At 46.7% G+C, this 21794-nt stretch overlaps 1 protein-coding gene across 8 annotated transcripts in view; it reads left to right on the top strand.

Annotated features, from left to right (window-relative positions):
• Positions 1 to 21794, top strand: part of LOC105473807 (histone deacetylase 4) — a 354143-nt gene that overhangs the window by 40888 nt on the left and 291461 nt on the right. For 7 of the 8 annotated variants that reach the window (XM_071073705.1, XM_011727858.2, XM_011727860.3 and 4 more), the window contains exon 2: positions 7316 to 7556. In XM_071073705.1, the coding sequence (XP_070929806.1) occupies positions 7535 to 7556 (22 nt within the window). In that variant the 5' untranslated portion in view covers positions 7316 to 7534. Of the gene's footprint in view, positions 1 to 7313; positions 7557 to 21794 lie in introns of those variants that run through there. The other variant, XM_071073704.1, reaches the window with a different exon arrangement.

Below are 21794 nucleotides of genomic sequence, written 5' to 3'. Positions count from 1 at the left end.
GAGGAGTGACCCTTGTTCCCATTGGACTCATCTTGGTGGTGCTATCTGTCAGGGTGTCCTGGCCTCCCCAGTCAGGGGGTGTGGCTCAGCGCAGGCCATCAAGTGTGGTTGGACAGTGTTCTGAAGGGATTCTCCGTCAATTCCTGCCTCTGGGTCCCTCCACCTGTTTTGCCAGCTACCCTGTTCCCTCCCAGGAGCTTCCTCTGTTTGCCTAGATTATCCAAAGTCCATTTCTATTGCTTGCAACCGTGAACTCCTAACAGGTGCAGGTGTCCCTTCGGTGCAGCATTAATGCCTGCTCTGTGAAACCTGAATCCTCACTTCCTTTGGCTCAAGCGCTCTGTGTTCTCACCGGTTCCCAGAAGGAAGGGTTCACAGACCGTGGGCATTGATGTTCTGCCCAGCAGGTTCTGGAGCTGGCTTCTTAGCCTCCTTGTGTCAGATGTACTGGTCTGCAGAGTTCCCCAGTCTTCGGCTTCCACTGTAAATCGCAGCTCCCACTGGCTTCCTCCCAGGAGGCTGTGGGTGGGCCCTGGTGACCCGGCTCTCAGTGAGCCTTCACCAGAGGCACCAGGGAACGACCATTTCTGGCTGAAAAGGAGACCCGGAGGCTGAGTATGTGACCGAGTGGTGGGGAATGTTCTCCAAGCACTCCCCAGTGGCTAGAGCCCCCGCCTGCCAGCTCTGGGAAGGGGTCCCCGCCCAAGCTGCTTCTGTCATCTCAGCCCAGCCCCAGATCATCTGTCCCGCTCAGAAGCCTGCAGTGGCTTCTGCTTCCCTCAGCGCAGAGGACACACGATTCCGAGAAGCCCTCTTGTTTATGACACAGCCGGATTCTGGACACATGATGCCGTCAGACGTATTTCTCATTAGCTTGGCTGTGCATTTAAATGTAAGGAAAAACTCACCTAGTAATAGGATTGCACGGGTATACCCATTTTCAAAATGGCGCGGTTAACTTTTGGCCATGTCGGTGTAGGTGGAAGGAGGCACCGATGGAGCGTGAATGCCAAGGTGTTGGCCGGCGTCGAACCTAGGGGCTGTGGGCTGTAACACGGTTCTCTTTACTTCGTGTATGTTTGAAGTTTTCATAATATAAAAGCTTTTTTTTTGTTTTTAAAGGGAAATTCATGTTAAAACCTGTGAGATCTTAAATTGCAGATATCAATATGAACACTTTTTTTTACTTAAAATATTTGTACTTTTTACATATCCAAAAAATAAACAAATGAGTAAAACCAACCAGTATGTGGGGACCCAAAATGAAATACATATACTAACCAAGGAATTTAACTCTCTTGCAAATGCACTCACCTGATGACTCTGGAAACCAGTGCCTTACCTGGATACAGTAAGGCTGAGAACAACGAGAATCGTCTATAAATGGTGGTCTCGTGAATGTGTTTCTCATGTGTACAGGTTAGCAATTCTGAAACGACTTTATGTGTGGACCAGAATTGAACAAATGAGAAAAGACACTGTAGCTAATAGGAACCAGGTTTCCCACTGTTAGAAAGATAGTTAATAAAAACAAGGAAAGGGGAAGACTAAAATCCACCTTGTAATGCTGGCGTCTGAGGTCTCAGTATAGACTCGTGATTGTTCAAGTGTAAACTCGTACGGAAATACTGAGGTGTGAGTGAGTACCTACGCACACGGCCTGCTAAGAGGGCCCTGCGCGCTCTGTCGCCCAGCAGCAGTGAGCACATCTAGCACTAGATTGGGTCTGAACACAGTCCTCCCAAACAAGGAACCAGGGTTCCCTGGAGAAGCCATTGATTCCGGGGCTGTGACAGGGACATCTTGTAAAATCAGAAAGTAAGCAAATGCTCCAAAAAAAAAAAGACTGGAGTGGAGGCTTGCCAGAAAAACATATGAGCTGGCTTGCAGGGGCTCCCGATGGCCGGCGCTTTAGCAGCAACACAAATGGGGACAGTATTGGACTAATAACACAGGATAACGTAACTGTCTGTGAGTCCATACGAATGGAAGTAGATGACTGAGTCACTGGAAAGATGGAGCAGTGAAAGCTCATCCTTGCATTGGAATTCTAAGTAATAAGTGCAGAAAAAAGGAGGCGATTTGGATGTCACCACCAGGCAAACATCATGACAGTGAGTGTCACAGGCCGGCCGCCCTGATGGATCCCGGCCCACGAAGACGTGTGTTGATGTCGTGTCTCTTTCTCGAATGAGCTTTGGTAGCTTGGGTTTTTCAAGGCATTTGCTTATTTCATCTAAGTTGTCAAATTTATTGGCATATAGTTTTTCATAATATTCCACATTGCCCTTTTAATATTTGTGCAATCTATAGTCAATTCCCACTCTTGTTCTTTTTTTTTTTTTTTGGGACAGAGTCTTGCTCTATCACCCAGGCTGGGTACAGTGGCATGATCTTGGCTCACTGCAGCCTTGACCTCCTGGGTTCAAGCGATCCTCCCACCTCAGCCTCCTGAGTAGCTGGAACTGCAGGCATGCGCCACCACACCTGGCTTATTTTTTTTATTTTTTGTAGAGACAGGGTTTTACAATGTTGCCCAGGCTGGTCTTGAACTCCTGAGCTCAAGCAAGCCACCCACCTTGGCCTCCCAAAATGCTACGATTACAGGTGTGAGCCACCACACCTGGCCCCCTCTCTCATTCTCAATGTTGTTAATCTTTGTCTTTTCTCTTTATCAGCTCGGCTAGAGGTTTATCAATTTTATAGTCTCAAAGAATCAGCTTTTAGTTTCATTGATTTTTCTCTTTTCTGTTACATTGATTTCTTCTGTTATTTTTTTCTTCTTCTTATTTTGAGTTTAATTTGTTCTTTTTCTAATTTTTTAAAGTGAAATCTAAGGTCATTGAATCGAAGCCTTCTTTTCTAACACAGGCATTTGGTGCTTACATGTCCTCCTCAGCACGGCAGATTTTTATATGTTGTATTTTCATTTTTATTAATTTCAAAATGCTTTGTAATTTCTTTTAAATTTTTTCTTTGACCCATGATGTGTTAGTTTGCAAATACTTAGGATTTTCAGGTATCTTTGTTACTGATTTCTAATTTAATTTCAGTTTTGTCAGAGAACATACTTTGTATGACTTGACTTGTGTCCTTTTAAATTTGAGACTGGTTTTATGGCCCAGAAGATGTTCTATCTTGGTAAATGTTCTGTGCATGTTTTCCAAAAAGAATGTGAATAACGTGTATTCAGCTGTTGTTTATGGAGTGTTCCATGAATGTCATTTTGGTCAAGTTGGGTGGTAGTGGTCGAGTCTTCTCTGTTCTTACTTACTTTCTGTCTACTTGTTCTAACAGTTACTAAGGGCAGGGTGTGAAAATTCCGAGTTATAATTGTAGATTTGTCCATTTCTTCTTAGGCTTTTATTATTTTATATTTTATTATGGTTTTATTTTTATACCTTGTGATGTTGGGATCTGAGGTCTCAGTATAGACTCATGATTGTTGAAATGTAAACGCGTATGGAAATATCGAGGTGTGAGTGAATACCTGTGCACACTGCTTGCGTCAAGTATGAAGCTCTGCTAGCAGGTGCATGAATGTGTAAGACTGTGTGTCCACTTGGCGAACCAACCCGGCTATCACTATGAAGTGGTCTTCTGTATTGCTGGTAATGTTCTTTCTTTAAAATTTACTTCAATATAAATATAACCATTACCGCTTCCTTTTGATTAGTTATATGATAGACATTTGTCCATCTTTTAATCTGTTTGTGTATTTTAAACATAAGATAGATTCCTTGTAAGCAGCACATAGTTGGGTGTATCGTGCTTGGGGAAGATTGATTGTACCTTATGAAACACATAGCCTCCTCTCTCCAAATGCTTTTTAGTCCTCCTCACAAGATTCCTCTTTATACTCTGGGAAAGTGGGGTCTTGCTTTTTTATCCAGTCTGACAACCCCTGCCCTTTAAATGGGGTGTTCAGACAGTTTGATATGCTCACTGATAGAGTTGGGTTTAGCTGTCCCTGATTCTGTAACTTAGATGCTTTAATTCTTCCTTTTACTGTTCCATCAAACTGTTTTCACCTTTTTAAAAGGTAAATTTCTAAGTTTACTGGATGTTTATTAGGACTATTAGATAGATAGGTAGATAGGTAGATTTTTAAACTGTGTCATGTTTTTCTTGAGTTATTAATTTTTGTAATACCTTGGTGATGAAATAGCATAGTTTTGAATAGTCTACTGCAAGTTTTCTGTTTTTTTAGATAAGCCCTTGTGTTTTTCGTATACAGTTTTGCAAGAGCATGAGGTTCTTCCAGAACATTTCTATTATAGTGGAAACGCCTGTGTTCTGTTGAATCTGCAGTGGGGAGAAGAATCCGTCTGTAGCTGTCAGTGCGATGTTAGGTGAAACCTTGCTAGACACTGGACATTTGGCTGGGAACTGTGCATGTCAGCTTGCCAGAACAGTAGCTTTGAGGAGCATAATTGACCAGTGTTAAAGTGAACACAGAACAGGGTAGGAGTGAGCACACATAGCCTCTTGGCAATCCTCAGGTCTGGACTAGAGCTTATTCTTATTTGAGGATAAATAAAAAGAAATAAACCTCACCTTTGGACCTGTCAAAAAAAAAAACAAGGTATCCCAGAATGTGTGGAAGACGGAAATATTCTGAAGTGCAGAAGAATATGCCTCTGAAAATGAAATTAAATCAGGAAAAAATATTTTCAAAAGACTTTGGCTTTTGAAAGAGGCAGAAGGTGATGCATGAGGAGGGACTAGGCCGAGTGAGAAGATGATGGGATGAGTTTAAAGGGAAGTGGTTGAGAACAAAGAGTTCATGGCTTAGTTAAAATCTGTATTTGAAACCATAAGTAGTAAAATGGATATTGTGGAAAATAGCAGCAGTGAAGTGAAGGACATACTTGAGAGGCTGCCTGGGAATGCAGAATAAACAACAGATGTGTCACTGGTGAAAGAGGCCAGATCTGATGGGGAGACTTCAGCCAAATAGCATAGGAACTCTGAAGAAGCCAGAACAAGTTTAACAAAAATAATAATCAATGACGTAATTGAAGAGCATTTTCCTGAGCAGAAAGAAGACCTATATTTGTTGAAAGAGTCATGTTTTGAACAAAATAAAAGACTCTTACTTATGTATCTTCTGACAACGTTTTTGAATTTTAAGATTCAAGAAAAAAAATGCTAGTAGATTCCAGGCGGAAGGAAATGGCAACAATCACAACATCAAGACTCGGCCCCCAAAGTTTTACCTGGAAAGAAGCTGTGGTCGAGCTGGACTTAAACTTCTCTACAATGTTGAGGGGGGAATGACATCCAAAGATTTGCGGGGGACATATTTCTCATCTAAGATTTTTATACCCAGCCAAGATGTGTTTTTTTGTGTGAAGGATACTGTCATCTGAGATTTGTGAGGGTTTGCAAAATATGCCATCTACATTCCCTTCAAGAGAATGCCTCTTTCTGACCAAGAGATGAATAAACATTCTGACCCTGAAGACAAATAAGTCATTGTTGTTCCTAAGGAGATAACCACATACAGAACAACAGTCATGAAGATATTAGTCAGAGTTGTAGATACAATGAACGTAAAATTGGAAAGCATCTAGATAGCCAGCCTTGGGAGCTGGGGTGATTCTTTATATGATGATTTGGTTAGAGTTCTTTGGTTATAAGCAATTAATTGGCAAAAAAAAAAAAAATGTTCTAGACTAATTAGGAAAAGGAATTTGTCACTTTTTTAAAGAAAGATGAACACAGAAGTACTTGAGCTGGGATCAGCCAGGGACTCTCAGTGGTGGGAGTTCCGAGACTTGTGTCTTTTGGGTTCATCTAGTGACTGGGTTCATCTAGTGACTGATCTATTGAAGAGGTAGGCCTTGGAAAGAGAACTGGACGAGCTCAGCTGGTGTCACATGCCACTCTTTGGCCTGACACTTCCTTGGGAGCATCAGGCTCATCCGAAGCTCCTGAAGTGGGACGGGGCAGCTGTCTATCGCACATGGGATAGGAAACAGCCCTTCAAAACGAAGCTTACCAGGAATTGTTAATGCCATTGGAAAACGCCTGGCTTTAATATCAGCCCAGAGAACGTGGCAGACAACTGTATCACTAGAGGTTCGTATGGGCAAAAGGCAAAGAAAAACAACGGCAAGGAAGCATGTCAGAATGTTATCGAGGGCTTGTCTCTGTGTGATGGCATCATGGATGACTTTTTAAATACTTGCCTGTGATGAGCATGTATTGTTTTTATAAGCAGAAAATGAAAAAGAAAACGGTCATTACGAAGACGGAAACATGAGGGAACTATTTTAGGTTATCATGTTACGTGAGGAATGCGGACTTTAGAATTGAATTCTGTGATTACACAGACATAGTGAATATGAATGTCTGTGGATCGAGGCTGATGCAAACGTGCAGTAATGACATTCTGTGGTGGGAATGTGCTGAAAGTGATTTTTCTTTTAAAACATTTTATTTCATATTTATTTCATAAGCTAATATAACTTAGAATAAATTTATATTAGTTGGAAGATACTCTGCTTCCTCTGAAAAGCCTAATGTTGGGGAAACTTCTGGAATGAGTAAGGAAGCTGTCTCTAGATCAGAGATTTTGAACCAGGGGATGATATTGTCCCCAAGAGGACCTTTGGCACTCCCTGGAGACATTTTTGGTTGTCATGACTTGGAAGATGCTACTGGCATCTGGTGTGTGGAGGCCCAGGATCCTGCTAAATGTTTTATAATGTGTATGGCAGCCCTAAACCCCAACAACTAAATACGCAAACCAAAATCCCAGTGGTGCTGAGGCTGAGAAACCCGGCTCTCCAGAGACATTTTTACATGTCTGTGATTTACTAACAAAAATCCCAACTGCTCGTATTTGTAGAAATGATTCCATATGAACTGTTCTATCTGTCCTTGGTCAGAACAAGGATAAAGAAGGAAGCTGGTGGGGCATGGTGGCTCACGCCTGTAATCCCAGCACTTTGAGAGGCCGAGGTGGGTGGATCACTTGAGGTCAGGAGTTCGAGACCAGCCTGGCCAACATGGCAAAACCCTGTTTCGACTAAAAATACAAAAATTAGCTATGCCTGGTGGCATGCACCTGTGATCGCAGCTACTCGGGAGGCTGGGGCAGGAGAATTGCTTGAACCCAGGGTTGTGGGGGTGGTGGAGGTTGCAGTGAGCCCAGATCGTGCCACTGCCCTGCCGCCTGGGTGACAGAACAAGATTCTGTCTCAAAAAAAAAAAAAAAAAGGAAGTCATCATTTCCCTAGTTGGATGTTGTTTTCTAGATCAGAACTTCCATGTTGTAACTCCAGTCTCTTTTCTCCTAACCTTGCAGGTTCATCTGCAGAAGCCAGCGGACGCCTCTGCTCTCCCTGTGGGTTACCTGGCTCATGAGACCTTGCCGGCAAGGCTCTGTGCTTGAACGTCTGTGACCCAGCCCTGACTGTCCGGGTACTTGTATGTGTTGGTGGGAGTTTGGAGCTCGCTGGAGCTATCGTTTCCGTGGAAATTTTGAGCCATTTCGAATCACTTAAAGGAGTGGACGTTGCCAGCAATGAGCTCCCAAAGCCATCCAGGTAAGGCCTGGTCCTTTCTTCTCTGGGCACACAGCGGGGCTTTCTTCTCCCAAAGTAGACTTTCCTGTGGCTGCAGCTTTCTTTCTGAATTCCAGACTTTTGTTTTTCTTGATAGTGGTCACTGTTGGTTTTTGACAGCACACAGTGCAGAATGGATGGTTTGTTCTTCCTCTTGGTGTAAGAAGAATGATAAAACCTGGGAGGGTCTGGAGTCAAGTCTGCGGCCCTGGTTTGCAGGCTGACTTGAGTGGCACACAGGTTTCGTTGCTGCCAGGAGAGAAGTGCTTTTTGACGAGGGTGATGTTTAAAGGTTAGGTTGTGATGTGGAGAGCTGGTTTCTTGCTCAGTGTCTTTGTTGTTTTATGAGGGGTTGTGTGAGGGGTGGGAGTGCTCCTCCGACCGCGCGTCTGGGCTGCCTGGGAAGAAGCTCATGTTCCCATTCAGGTGGTGGCCATGGTTGCTCCTGGTGTTTGAGTGCCTCTGTGAGAGGCTGCGCTCAGCATTTTACATATAATTCTATATGCATTTAGTACAGCCCCAGATCATCTCAGGCCTGGAGGGAAGAAGAAACTTACCTGAGGTCACAGAGCTGGCAGGTGGGGGACCCACGGGATTGGGAGGCAAGCCTGTACTGCTCTGAGCTTCAGAAGCGTGTCATGGGCCATCCATTTACGACTTCACGCTGTCCATCCTCGGAAAGCCACCGAAGCATGTCATGGGGCATCCATTCCATGGGTGGAATCGGCTTTGTCTGAAAATTCCAGAGGGCAGGATTCCATGTTTTTTTAGACGTGGAAGTTTTATTGAGTTAAATTGTTTATGTATTGACTGATGTAAAGAAATGGTTTATGATGATTCCAAGACAAAATTAAGCGCTGTGGATCAAAGCATCTAAACAGACATCGAGTGGAGCTGGCTCCCTCCCTCCTGCACTGGGTGGCTGTTGGGTGAGAGCGTATCTTTTTTCTATGTCTAAACATAGTGTTGTGTGTGTGAGCATTTTCATAGAGTATAATTCTATATGCAGGGCCCTGTGTTTTACATTCTGTCCATTTTAATGTGTTATAAGCATCTTTTGGTATCAGTATGTGTGTAAATATAACTTGCTCTTTTTGATCCCTTGCGAATGGATATTTATGTGGTTGTAGCAGTGTTTATACCAATCCCAAATTGGCATCAAACAATTATTATACATATATTTTGTAAACTTCTAAGTATCCCTACTAGACAAGTTCCAGGAAGTGGAAGCTGGGTCAGCGGGCCCATGCACTTAAAAACAGCATTAGGTTTACTGTCGGATTGCTCCAGAGGCCTCATTCCAGCTGATCTTCCTAATTCCAGTGTAAGAGGATGCATGTTTTTCATTTGTGCTGTACCAGCACTGGGCAGGTTCAGTCTCTTTCATTTTTGTCAGTGTGCGAGGGGAAAATTATTGTTTGAGTTCTCTTGATTATTTTAATGGGGGTGCATATTTTTGTATGACTTGGTGTACACATAATCATAATTTGTACGTGCTCTGCAGGCATTTGAAGAGAAAGTATGCTCTATGATTTTGTTTTAGCCTAAAAACAGCTATATGTATATATCAATATTGTATTTAAAGTTCTTGGCTGGGCACGGTGGCCCACACCTGTAATCCCAGCACTTTGGGAGGTCAAGGTGGGCGGATCATGAGGTCAAGAGATCGAGACCATCCTGGCTAACATGGTGAAACCCCGTCTCTACTAAAAATACAAAAATTAGCTGGGCGTGGTGGCGCGTGCCTGTAGTCCCAGCTACCCAGGAGGCTGAGGCGGGAGAATTGCTTGAACCCGGGAGGCAGAGGTTGCAGCGAGCCAAGATGGCGCCACTGTACTCCAGCCTGGAGACAGAGCGAGACTCCGTCTCAAAAAAATAAGTTCTCTCATTTATATATATTTTATTTATATGTAGGAGGATACGTATGCTTTATATGTTATTTTATTTATATATTAACTCGTTATTTAAATCAGTATAGCTTTACTTATTTTTTTCTGTCTGTTCGATTTCTTGGAAAAGTGTGTTTTTCTACTGTGATTATAGTTTTGTAATATTCTTTTTACATTAATAACCATTTTTTGCTTATATAGTTCAATGTTTTCTTCAATGCTTAAAAATTAATGACTGTTCTTTTGGTAGATCAGCTCTCTTATCAAAATACAATATATTTCTCTTTGTTTAATGTTTCTTTGACCAAGAGCTTACAGTGTTTCATGAGGTATTTCTACCCTTGGTTTCTTTTGGCTAACAAATATTTCTCCATCCACTTGTCTCTAACCTTTTCAGGCTGTGTTCTTTGAGGCTCAGCTCTGGAAACCACAGGGTGCTGGGTTTGGCCTTTTCTGTGGGAATTTCAGCCGCTGCAGTTCAGTTTGATCACCGGCCTGCCCGGGCCTGTCCTGCCCCTGTGAGTTGGGTTGTATGCGCCTCGTTGCCACCCACGACCTCTCCATTCTCTGTCTCAGTGGGTCGGAGGCTGAAGACCGGCCGCGCTGGCGAGGGCAGGGCTGCCCCTCCGCCCAGCCCATTCTCTGCTCTCCGTCTGTGGGGAGGGTGCAGCTAGGGTGGTTTGCCTGGGGCCTGAAGTCCGCTGGCTGCCTCCTCTGCCCTGTCCACTATCATCTTTCCCTGATGTGTCTGCCCTTCCTCCCAGAGGACCCTGGGTGGCAGGACCCCTTGTGCCAAAACCTGCGCGTGCCACCACACGCACACACTGGCTGGTGGCGCAGTGGCCTGTGTCCACGTCTCGGGCCGGGGATGGGGCTTGCGCAGATCTGTGTCCCCCCTCCCATGCGAGGCCCACTTGCTGGTGTGGCTTCCCCGGCAGCTCCATCCCCAGAGCACTCTAGTTTCGGGAAGTTCCTCTGCGTTTCTTGTCAGCTGATGCACCTGTTCGTCCACTGCCAGGCATTGCTGGAAGTGCTTTCCAATCTTGTCTTTCATCATTTTAGTGGGTTTTGGGAAGAAGAGAAATCATTAATACTGAAGGATTCAGTCTGCCGTCTTGAGCGGGAAATTTCTAGGTGTGTCGGAGCACAGCCATGGAACCGCTGTTCCTTTTCCTTGAGCCAAGGAGCCGGGTCGTGGCCTGCCTTGCCATCACCGGGCAACGCGGTGCTCGGGGCCTGCCTGGCCGTACCTCCCCTCCCTCCATGCGTCTCTTGTGCCGTCCTCTGCTGGCTGGCCCTGTCCTTTGCCCTGCCTACCTGGCTCACTCTTGCCTGCCTGGCTCACCCTTGCCCACCCACCTGGCGTGGGGTTCTGCTCCTGTGTGACCTGGTGTGGGTGACCATGCTGCCCCTCACTCCCTGGGCAGGCTGGGCTGGGGGAGTCCAGCTGCCCGTGGGACCCCTCTCACATTTGGAGTGTGACTTGGCTTTGCCCTGATGATGAAGTGCCCTTCTAGTGTGGTGTGCATGGCTTTCCTCTCCCTGTGTTCTGTGAAAGTCGTCTGCTGCTGGGTGAGTTTTGTGTTATGGTTTTATTGCTGTTCCCGCTGAACTTTGCCAGAGCCAGGCCCTGGTTCTCTGACGTCAAAGCTGCTTAACTGTTGGGATTTTATTGCTCTAAATAACGATTTCTAATGATGTGAGCGGCCTGAGGAAAGAACCTGGATTGACTTAGCCTGGAAGAGCTCTCCTTTGAAAGGAGGCCCTGGAGCCTTACACCCCTTGCCCGGCCAGCCCTCCACACCCTCCCTGTGGGGATGCGCCATGCAGGGCACAGAGCCTCTGCCCTGAAGCCGAGTCCCCGGCATGAAACCAGGAGCGTGGACAGGAAGCCTACAGGGGCCTGCTGGCAGGACAAGCCAAGGCTCCTTTTCCCTCCCATTCGCTTGTTTTCCTCCAAGGACAGTTCCCCAAGTAACTGTCTTTGTCTTTCCTTGTGGTTAAGGGCTTAGGATACTGACCACTTGACTGGCCAGCAGCAAAGGCAGACGTTGTTACTTGGCCACCCACTTAACACTACCCTGTCCCTCCAGTGTCATTTACTTTCCCTTCTGGAACGTTTGTGCCTAGAGAAAGTCTTGCCCAGAAATGTTCTCAGTGTCAAGGAGCCCCGCAGTGGATTTGCTGGGACGTGTCTGTGTCACCCAGATGATGCTCTCGATAGGAAGCTGGTCGAGCAGGCAGTGGCGAGTAATTTGAGCATCCTCTCGCTCCTGGAATCTTGGTGCGAGGTACGGATAATGTTGAGTTCAAGACAAAATAAGTGGCCAGGCACGGTGGCTCAAACCTGTAATCCTGGTACTTTGGGAGGCCGAGGTGGGCAGATCATTTGAGGTCAGGAGTTCACGACCAGCCTGGTTAACACGGTGAAACCCCGTCTCTGCTAAAAATGCAACAATTAGCCAGGCGTGGTGGTGCGCACCTGTCGTCCCAGCTACTTGGGAGGCCGAGGCAGGAGAATTGCTTGAATCTGGGAGGTAAGGTTGCAGGGAGGCAAGGTTGCAGTGAGCTGAGATTGTGCCACTGCACTGTAGCCTGGCTGACAGAGCAAGACTCTGTCTCAAAAAAAAAAAATAAATAAAAAATAATAAAGAAAAGGATGTTGTGGGAAACTTGTGTAATAAAGATCAGTGTTTTAATTTGGGCCATTCTATGATTTCTTAATATTCTGTTCAGTCTGAACTACCCCATCTACACAAAAGCAGCTAAAGAGTCTCTGTCAACAATAACTTGGTGGTTAGTGAGTTCCTGGTAATCCAGTTGCTTCAAACCACTGTTAAGTGTTAATCCTGTGAGTCCCAGGGAGAAGGCTCTCGCTCTGGGGGTGCTTCCAGTCCTCATGTCCTGCTCTAACTTTATTTGATCTTGAATCTGTTTATTTTAACCATTGTGGCTGCCAATATTTTAATATAATAATTTTAATATACATAAAATAATATCAATTTTAATATAGAAATGATCTCATAAAGATGCATTTTTATGGCATTTAATGCTCTGCAGTGGTTGAATGTTTCAGGAATACCGCAAAGAGTGTGTGTGTGTGTGTGTGTGTGTGTGTGTGTGTGTTAGGGTGGTTTTGTGTTTTAGACACAATATGTATGTGTTAGGGTGTGTGTGTGTTTTGGACAGGTTATGTGTGTGTGTTTTAGACAGGGTGTGTATGAGATAGGATGTGTGTGTGTTAGGGTGTGTGTGTTTTAGATAGGGTGTGTGTGTTAGGGTATGTGTGAGACAGTGTGTTAGGGTGTGTGTGTGTTTTAGACAGGGTGTGTGTGTGTTAGGGTGTGTGTGTTACACACTGTGTGTGTATGTGTTAGGATATGTGTGTGTTTTAGGGTGTGTCTGGTGGTTTTAGACAGGCTGTTTGTGTGTGTGTTAGGGCGTGTGTTTAGACGGTGTATGTGTCAGGGTATGTGTGTGTTTTAGAGTGTGTGTGTGTGAGGGTATGTGTGTGTTAGGGTGTGTGTGTTTTAGACGGGTGTGTGTGTTGTGTGTGCATGCATGTGTGTGTTAGGGTGTGTGTGTGTTTTAGACTGTGTGTTAAGGTATGGGTATTTAGATAGGATATATGTGTGTTAAGGTGTGTATGTATGTGTGTTTTAGACAGGGGTGTGTGTGTTATGGTCTGTGTGCATGTGTGTGTGTGTTAGGGTGTGTTTGTGTGTTTTAGGGTGTGGTGTATGTGTTAGGGTGTGTGTGTGTTTTAGACTGTATGTTAAAGTATGGGTGTGTGTTTTAGACAGGATGTGTGTGTTAAGGTGTGTGTGTATGTGTGTTTTAGACAGAGTGTGTTTTAGGCAGGGTGTGTATGTGTGTATGTGTTGGGTGAGTGCGTGAGATGGATGTGTGTTTGAGGCGGTGTGTATGTGTGTGTGTTAGGGTGTGTGTGTGTGTGACGGTGAGTGCATGTGTGTGAGACGGAGGTGTGTGTGTTTTAGACAGGGAGTGTGTGTGTTTTTAGACAGGGTTGAGAGTGTTGTGTTTTGCACAGGGTGTGCGTTGGATGCGTGTGTGTGTGTTAGGGTCTTGCTGTCACCCAGGCTGGAGTGTGGTGGTGATGTGTGTGTGTGTGTGTGTGTGTGTGTGTGTTAGGGTCTTGCTGTCGCCCAGGCTGGAGTGTGGTGGTGATGTGTGTGGAGTGTGGTGGTGGTGTGTGTGGAGTGTGGTGGTGATGTGTGTGGAGTGTGATGGTGATGTGTGTGTGTGTGTGTGTTAGGGTCTTGCTGTCGCCCAGGCTGGAGTGTGGTGGTGATGTGTGTGTGTGTGTGTGTGTTAGGGTCTTGCTGTCGCCCAGGCTGGAGTGTGGTGGTGGTGTGTGTGTGTGTGTGTGTGTGTGTGTGTGTGTGTTAGGGTCTTGCTGTCGCCCAGGCTGGAGTGTGGTGGTGATGTGTGTGGAGTGTGGTGGTGGTGTGTGTGGAGTGTGGTGGTGATGTGTGTGGAGTGTGGTGGTGATGTGTGTGTGTGTGTGTGTGTGTGTGTGTTAGGGTCTTGCTGTCGCCCAGGCTGGAGTGTGGTGGTGATGTGTGTGGAGTGTGGTGGTGGTGTGTGTGGAGTGTGGTGGTGATGTGTGTGTATGTGTGTGTTAGGGTCTTGCTGTCACCCAGGCTAGAGTGTGGTGGTATGCACTGCAGCCTCAGCTTCCTGGGCTTCAGTGATCCTCCTGCCTCAGGCTCCCTAGTAGCTGGGATCACAGGTGCATGCCACCACACCCAGCTAACTTTTAAAATTTTTTGTAGAGACTGGGTCTCACCATGTTGTCCAGGCTGGTCCCCAACTCCTGGACTCAAGCAATCCTGCCCCCTCGGCCTCCCAAAGTGCTGGATTACAGGTATGACCTATTGTACCCGGCTAGTAATACTACAAAGTTTTAAGAGGCAGAAAAGGAATTTTGAAGACCTGCAGTTAACCCAAGACATTGATTCTGAGCTTCTGGTCGCAGGTGGGTTGCAGATTCTGAGCATGACCCTTGCTCAGAAACAGGGTGGCAGGAGGTAATGAGAAAGCCTGGGAGCTGAGAGTGGCTTTGCGGGAGGCCCAAGAGGGCTCCCAGGAGGAGGGGGTGTGCAGGCAGCAGGTGCAGCCAGCTGGCAGGAGTCCAGGGGAGCTCGGACACGGAGACAGGGCCTGAGAGCACGCCTGGTGCCAGCTGGAGAAGAGCATCTTCATGGCCCCTGCAATGAGCAGCCCTGGGGATTCTGGGTAGGAGGGAGTGAGGTTGAGCCATGAGAACATGGGAGAGTAGACTAGCCCTGCATCAACTGGAGATTTTAGAGAAGGACAGCGGAAATGCCTTGATGGTTCAGGCTGATGTTGGGGTGAGAAATGCTTTTGATCCCCATGTACCGCTTGTTTCCGCTTTCTAAAGGAAAGGTTTCAAAAATACTTGTGTACGTTTTCTGACGCACAGCCCCGCCTGTCTGAATGTGCATCCTCCCAGCCACCCGGCACGGGGCGTCTGCGCTCTCAGATTGTCACTAGCCTGGATTCTCCATGCCATCATTATCTGGGATCTTAATCAGTCAAGGTTTGTTCTGGAAATCATGTAGTCAAGGACTTATTTTTCAACCTACTTTTTTTTTTTGATCCTCAAATTGTGTTTTGTCTTTTAAAAATCACGAGTACTCAGTCATTCTGAAGAGCTCAGAAAATTCACTGTCAATGGAGCATTGATGGTTTGTTTTGGCAATTCTCTGGAAATTCTTACACAGTTTGTGGAACATTTGCATTTGTGTCCCTTTTTCAAAGCCACTATTGTAGAAATGCAAATTTCTGAGTTCTGAGATGCTGAATGTTGGATGATTAATGATATTGAAATTTAAGAATGAACTCCTGGTATGTATTTGACATAGAAAACTCGGTGTGAGAATCATTAGAAACCATTGAGCACAGCTTGGCGGGGAACAGAAAGGCTGTGATTGAGGCACCCGGTGGTGGGGGCAGGTCGCACGTGGACAGGTGTGCAGGTGCGTGGCTGCCTCTGGGTGCCAGGCTGTGTGAGGCAGGAGCTACTGCTGTCAAAGGTCTGGCTCTCCTTGACCATAGGTATTCAAAACTCATCATAATAATACATCAGTCTTGATGACTTGCTTGCTCCAAGTCAACCCCTCTGCGCGTTTAAGAGAACACAATAAACAGCAGGTTTGTTCTGAGGTTTGCTTTGCTGCTGCTTCATTTGTGTTTGCATATAGCCTATGACATGAGCTGGACACGTTATTTCTGTTTTGTAGATGAGGAAACCAGTGTTACTGCTATTGAGTGCTTAGGTAGGCTGAGGCTGGGCAGCACATCAGAGGCCAATCTGGCACTGCTAGAATTGGTCACCTGCCCTCAAGGAGCACAAGCCTCTCTGCGGCAGAATGCTGGGCACCTGGGACCTCGGAGGCATCGAGCCTCTCTGCTTGTGTGAGCTCCCTGGCCAGGGCAGGCAGGGCAGCAGGCATCCTGGTCCACTGTGGTTCATGCCGTGAGAGGGATGGGCTGGGCATGGAAGCCCCCTGAGGGATGTGGAGGCCAAGGGAGGCTGTCCCCCAGAAAGTTGCTGAGGCTGAAACACCCCTGCGAGAAGGGTTGGTGGGCCTCCCGCCGGTCCGGCCCTGCCGTCTGGGGCCCTGTCCTGCAACGCAGGCTTTGTATCACAGTTGGTTTCGACGAGCGTGGGTTTTGCCATCAGGGAACTTTATCTGTCCGTCCTCTGTCTTTTTGTGAACTTTCTCTGAGCTGTCTTTGCCAGTCCTTAGAATGTTGGGACTGAAGGAGTGACTGGGTGATTGGTATAACCAAGCGAACTCTGAGATTTGGGCTGAAGCTTTCATGTTGTGGTCACTTATCATCCTTCCCTTTGTTTATTTCATGAGAACATGGCAAAAAATGGGCACTTTGGGGAAAATTATAATGAAAATTACAGTTAATTTTAAGAAATTAAAATTAAGACAAAAATCAACTGAGGCATCTACCTAAACTTTTTTGAATTATATCTGACCTTGAGTTTTTTAAACTGGTTTGCTTTCAGCCACCTAATCAATAAGACACTGGGAGTGCTGGCCCTTTAGGAGTGATACGCAGTGGTGGGGACGGAGGCCTTGGGGCGTTATTTTCATGTTTGCTTCTCTCTCCGTCCCCCTTTTTAGGAAAACAAATACAAATAGAAAAGACAAATTCTGCCTCTCAGGGAGCTAGGCACAGCTGATTCGGAGACCGAAGTGCGTAGGCCAGGCCTTTGGGAGTCCCCTGGAGAGTGTAGGCGGCTGTTTCCCTCCAAGATGATGCTGGGCCTGCAGGCTCTTGGTTGTCTGTGAGGGTCCTGAGCCCGGCTGGCTCATGGTGGCTTTGTTCGCACTGGACCCCAGGCTCCCTCGTCTCCCTCAGCCCTCACTGTACTCTCCTCCATCTCTGCACCCCGTCCCCTTGTTGTCTTTCCTTCAGTGCTACAACCCGGACTCAGGACCCAGTGGGGTTCCGTGCTGACACGCAGCTGTAGAGCTCCTGGGATTTTACCTTGAGACACAGTATTCAAGATGACTATCATTTCCTAGCTTTCACCAAGACTCTGTACGTTCAAAAGGAGTAGTAAAACTTACTGCAGCGTATTTGTTTTTTACAAAATACATAAATGACCTAAATGTACTTATTTTTGTTCCATTTGAAATAGCATTTATAAAGAATGAGGTAAAGTTGGTCTGTGTGTCTTAATGTTCATTTTTTAGTGATGGTCATTAACTGGGGGAGTTTTTTTTTCTGTATATAACTACATTCTCAAAGGTTCAAATTAACTCTTTGAGTTTGTATCCACTTGAGATGTCACGGTTTGTTATTGTGAAGCCATTGTCTTCAGAGCTTTTCTCTAAAAGAAGTTTTGTGATTGGGGCCAGTTTTTAAAAAAATTTTAAATTTTAAATGCTTAGACCATTTTCTTAGAAGATTGCATCCATAATCTGGTTGTTTAGATGATGTCTACGTTTGTTCAGCCTGCTATCATCAAATTCTTTAGGGTGGATGATATGTAAATAACAGAAATTTCTTGCTCACAGTTCTAGGGGCTGGGAAGTCCAAGATCAAGGTGCTAGCGGACTTGGTGTCTGGTGAGGGCTGCTCTCTGCTTCATAGATGATGCCTTCTTGCTGTATCCTCACCTGTTGGAAGGGGTGAGGGGTCTCACTTGAACCTCTTTAATAAGCGCCTTTAATAAGAGGCACTAATCCTATTCCTGAGAGTCCATAACTTAATCGCTCCCCAGAGGCCCCACCTCTTAATACTATCACATTGGGTATTACATTTTAGTACATGAATTTCGGGGGGGACACCAACATTCAGACCACAGCAGCTGCTAAAGCCAAGAGAATACGTTTCGTTATAAGAGCTAACGGTTTTCTTTCAATTAGTTTGCATTCATAGCCAAGGATATTCCTTTTTAAATATCTGAGTTATCCGAGGAAATATGTAGAAATTGGATGTTTATTAGCACTGTGTTTCTCAGTGACTTGTTGTTTCAGTAGGGTTTGTGAAATGCTGTCAGAGTGTCAGGCAAGGCTGTGGAGTCTGTTCTGAGTACACTTAGGGTTTCCGTGTGTTGTCCTGAAGCCTTTCTCACTTCTTCACATCTAGGGTAAGGCCGTATTGACGGGAATTCCTTCCTCCCTGTTAGGTAGTGTGATGCAGAATTCTTGATGCTCTTCGTTTTCACATGGACTGAATCCAAATCAACTGGGGCTGATTCTTCAGCCCTGTCTTCTCATCCTGGTCTGACACCGCACAACGCACACCTTCCTGCCGCAGGCTTGCCGAGGTGCTGCCTGGCCCTGTCTTTGCCGGAACGCCTGCGGTCTCCATGTGGCTGTGCAGGAGCAAAGGCAACCTTCGCCCCACATCTCTCTCACGTGCTTCCACAGCACTGCCTTGTTTTCGTGATAGGATCGGGGAGGGAGGAAGGCAAGGTTAATTTTTTCTTTCTGATGTACTAGTGGATAAAAAGAGTTCTGGAACATTTGAGGAGGTCCTAGGGGAAACTGGAGACACGGAAAGCAGAGGTTTTCACTGGTAAACCAGAGAGATGAGGAGTTTTAGTTTTTGTAGTGCCTGATGCACTGTACATGTTGAAAGCCGAGTCCTTGATGGTAACGGTGGCTCTGATGATGGTGGAGATGGGAGGTTAGGGTCCTGTTAGAGATGTTTAGTGGGTGCTGCAGTGAGCCCGGTTTTCCGAGTGACAGGGACTAGGGTATGACTGCTGACGGGGGAGTCAGATCTTCAGTGCCCTTTATCTCTGGTGGGCTTTTCATCCTTGGTCTTGCAGCATCAGGACGGGGCCAGGGTGCCTGGCCTGGAGGGGGTGTGGGCTTGGGCCGAGGACTGCAGGGCGCAGGTGTCCTCTCACTGTGGCCCTCAGCACGGGGAGCCCTGTGGCTTTGAGGCAGATGCTTCATTCAAGGCAGGTGGTTCTTTTCTGAATGCAAACATACACGTGAGCATCCCCAAAGGCTGCTTTTGAGACATGATGTCCGTCTCCATGTCCAGCCTGTTGCAACGGGATGATAAGACGCAGAGGCTGTCTGACAGCTGGAAGGGTGCAGAGGCATCTCTAAGCAGCAGCACCGGTGGAGGACCCAGCCCGGAAGTGCTGACACCCCGCCATGGTCCTCCTCTGTCCCATGCAGCCCAGCCTTCAGGAGATGCACCTTCAGGCATTTGGGTGGCAGGCTGGAGCTCAGTGGGGCTGTCCCCACTGGGGCCCCTCTCTAGCTTCTGAGAACAATTGAATTGTCTCTCTGCTTTTACATCTGTCTGTGATTTGGTTCATTTTTGTTCTTCTCCAGTCCTCAGTAAGATTTGGTAAAACGTAATTTCTCGATGGTTCAGGAAGGCAGGGGTGGGGCTATGTCCATGCTTGCACAGCCTAGTGTGAACAGCTGAGCTCACTGCTCTGTGACTGGCTTGCTGCAGCTGAGGTTCAGGGAAGAGCTGGGGTGTCCTGGGGTGAGGGAGCAGCAGCACCAGCAGGACCCCATGTCCCAACCACTGTAGGGACCACCCTGGCCCGAATGTGTTAGAAACTAGGAGGGTATCTGGGGTGGGGACACATCCCACTCTTCTCGCTTTGTGTTCAGGCCCCCAGCCTCTTTTTGTCATGACATCTTGATGTCTCCCTACTCAACTGCCAGCACTTCTGCTGAGGGAAGCAGTCACAAGGCCCAGTGGCCCTGGCCTGAGCGTGGATGTGGCTTTCTTGGTTCTTGGCTGCGGTTTCCTTGAACTCTCCGTGTCTGTAAGACCTGATGCATGAGGATCACATGTGGGAAGGGTGTTTCTTGTGTTTATCAGTGTTTCCGTTTCTTTGGAAGTTACATGGATGCTGTTATGAGTGGATTTGATGGACTGATTTGCATGGGTGTGGCCTCGAGGATTGCATTTTCTAAGGAGATGGTGTTTTTAATGCCTTAGCCAGGAGATTGCAGGGTGCCCTGGGCCACGTGTGTGGTTCTCTGGGATGATTCTGCTCTGGAGCTCTGCTGAGGGATGTTATTTCAGACTTCAGTACTGTCTTCAAGAAAAAAAGAACAATGTAGGTCTCCGTTGAGTTGCTCACGTCACCCGAGAGAGCATGGCTTCAGTGCTCCTCACCCATGTCCAGATCAGAGCATTTAGGCTTCACCTGGGGAGTGGGCAGGGGCAGGAGCTTGGAGATCACTGCCCAGGGGTGGCTCTGTGCCCAGGGGTGACCCGGGCTGGGCCCATTGCCTCCTGGGGCTAGGGTTGCTTCCTGTTATCAGGCCCTGTTTCTTTAGAAAGATATTTGGCTTTGGCTTTTGCCTTCTGGTGGCACCTGGCCCTGCAGCTGATGGAAATTGGCAGAGCAGAGGACTTCACTGGGACAGTGAGCAATGGGGTAGCCCTGTGTTTACAGGCAAAGCCCAGACCCTCTTATGACGGAAGGGTAGGGCAGGGCAGCCGGCCTTCACCTGGATAGCAACAAGGTAGCTGATGTATCTGAGTTGGTATATTCATTCAGAGACATTGGTTAAAATTACTTGTCAGTATAACATCTTTACCATTGTTTTCTTCAAAGCCAGATTCTGTATTTTCTGCTTTTATGTAAACTAAATATATAGGTTTCTTAAATACAGATGACCTCTGCCTTCACAGTTTATTTGGATACCTTTCAAGTCAGTTTTACACACATGCTCTCTGGAAACAAAACTTAGCCACTAGGGAACTGAACCTATGCTTTTGGTAGAATCTCCGCCTTGGGTGGGAGCCTGGAGGCCCTGGACCCCGTGTAATACCTGCTCCAGAATCTTCCACCAGTGGCTTTTGAAATGTGGTTAGTGGCTGAATCTCACTTCTGCCTTGGATGCTTATGGAATCTTCTGGATGGACTGAGCTCAGAATCTCACTGAATACTGTGGTCCTATCAGTCTAAACTTTGTACATAAAAATCCATAGGAATCTCATGGCAGCTGCTGAGGATTTGGAGAACTCCCTTAGAAAAATAATAGGAATTTATTTTTTCCTCTTTTACATAGTGGATATTTAAATTTTGAACATCAAATGGTAGTTTTGGATTTTAAAAGCTCAGCGTGAATAAACTTTGAGCTCAGATGCAGCTGTTTTTTAGTGTGTCAGTTTTATTAGATGTCATTTGATGTTTGCACCAGGGGGTTTGGACGAAGGTCAGTGTGAGAATCTCAGGGATAACTGGGCTGCTGCAGGGGTCAGACAAGGCCTCCTGTAATAGGGATTTTGGGGCACTGATGGAATGAAGGGGAGTGGGAGGAGAGGGTAACGAGTAGAGGCTGCCGTTGCCCCAGTTGTATTGGAGAGTGGTGAGAGAGGTGGTGGAGAGGAAGCTGCGCAGGCCTCCAGAAACGCACTGCACCGGCTTTGAGTTGTGAGAGAGGTACCATGGGAGGTCTAAAAACCATGCATTTTGGGACTGAGATAAAACACGTCCAGCTGGTGGCATGGACCAAACCAGCTGGGAGTGGAGTTGTCTCTCTGCGCTTGTCTGGAGTACCTGCCTGTGCCCTCTGAGCAGCCTCTGCACCTGGCTGGTGGGCGGGGCTGAGCCTCGCCTCCAAGGCCGCAGATTCTCTGGCTTTGGGTGTGCTGGGAGCTGTCTTCTGCGTGGCCTGGCTTTCCTGGGATTTCCAGACCAGATCCACCTCTTTCTCCCCTTTTTCTGTGTCTTTCTACCCGCCAAGAGATAGCAGTGTACAAAAACAAGCCAGCATTTCTTGTTCTCTTGCTATTTGTAACCTGTCGCGAGCCTGGACTGGGT

This window comes from Macaca nemestrina, chromosome 11 (genome assembly GCF_043159975.1).
Source record: "Macaca nemestrina isolate mMacNem1 chromosome 11, mMacNem.hap1, whole genome shotgun sequence".
NCBI lineage: Eukaryota > Metazoa > Chordata > Mammalia > Primates > Cercopithecidae > Macaca > Macaca nemestrina.
Note: the sequence above shows the minus strand (reverse complement) of the source record. Positions and strands in the feature narration are given on the sequence as shown.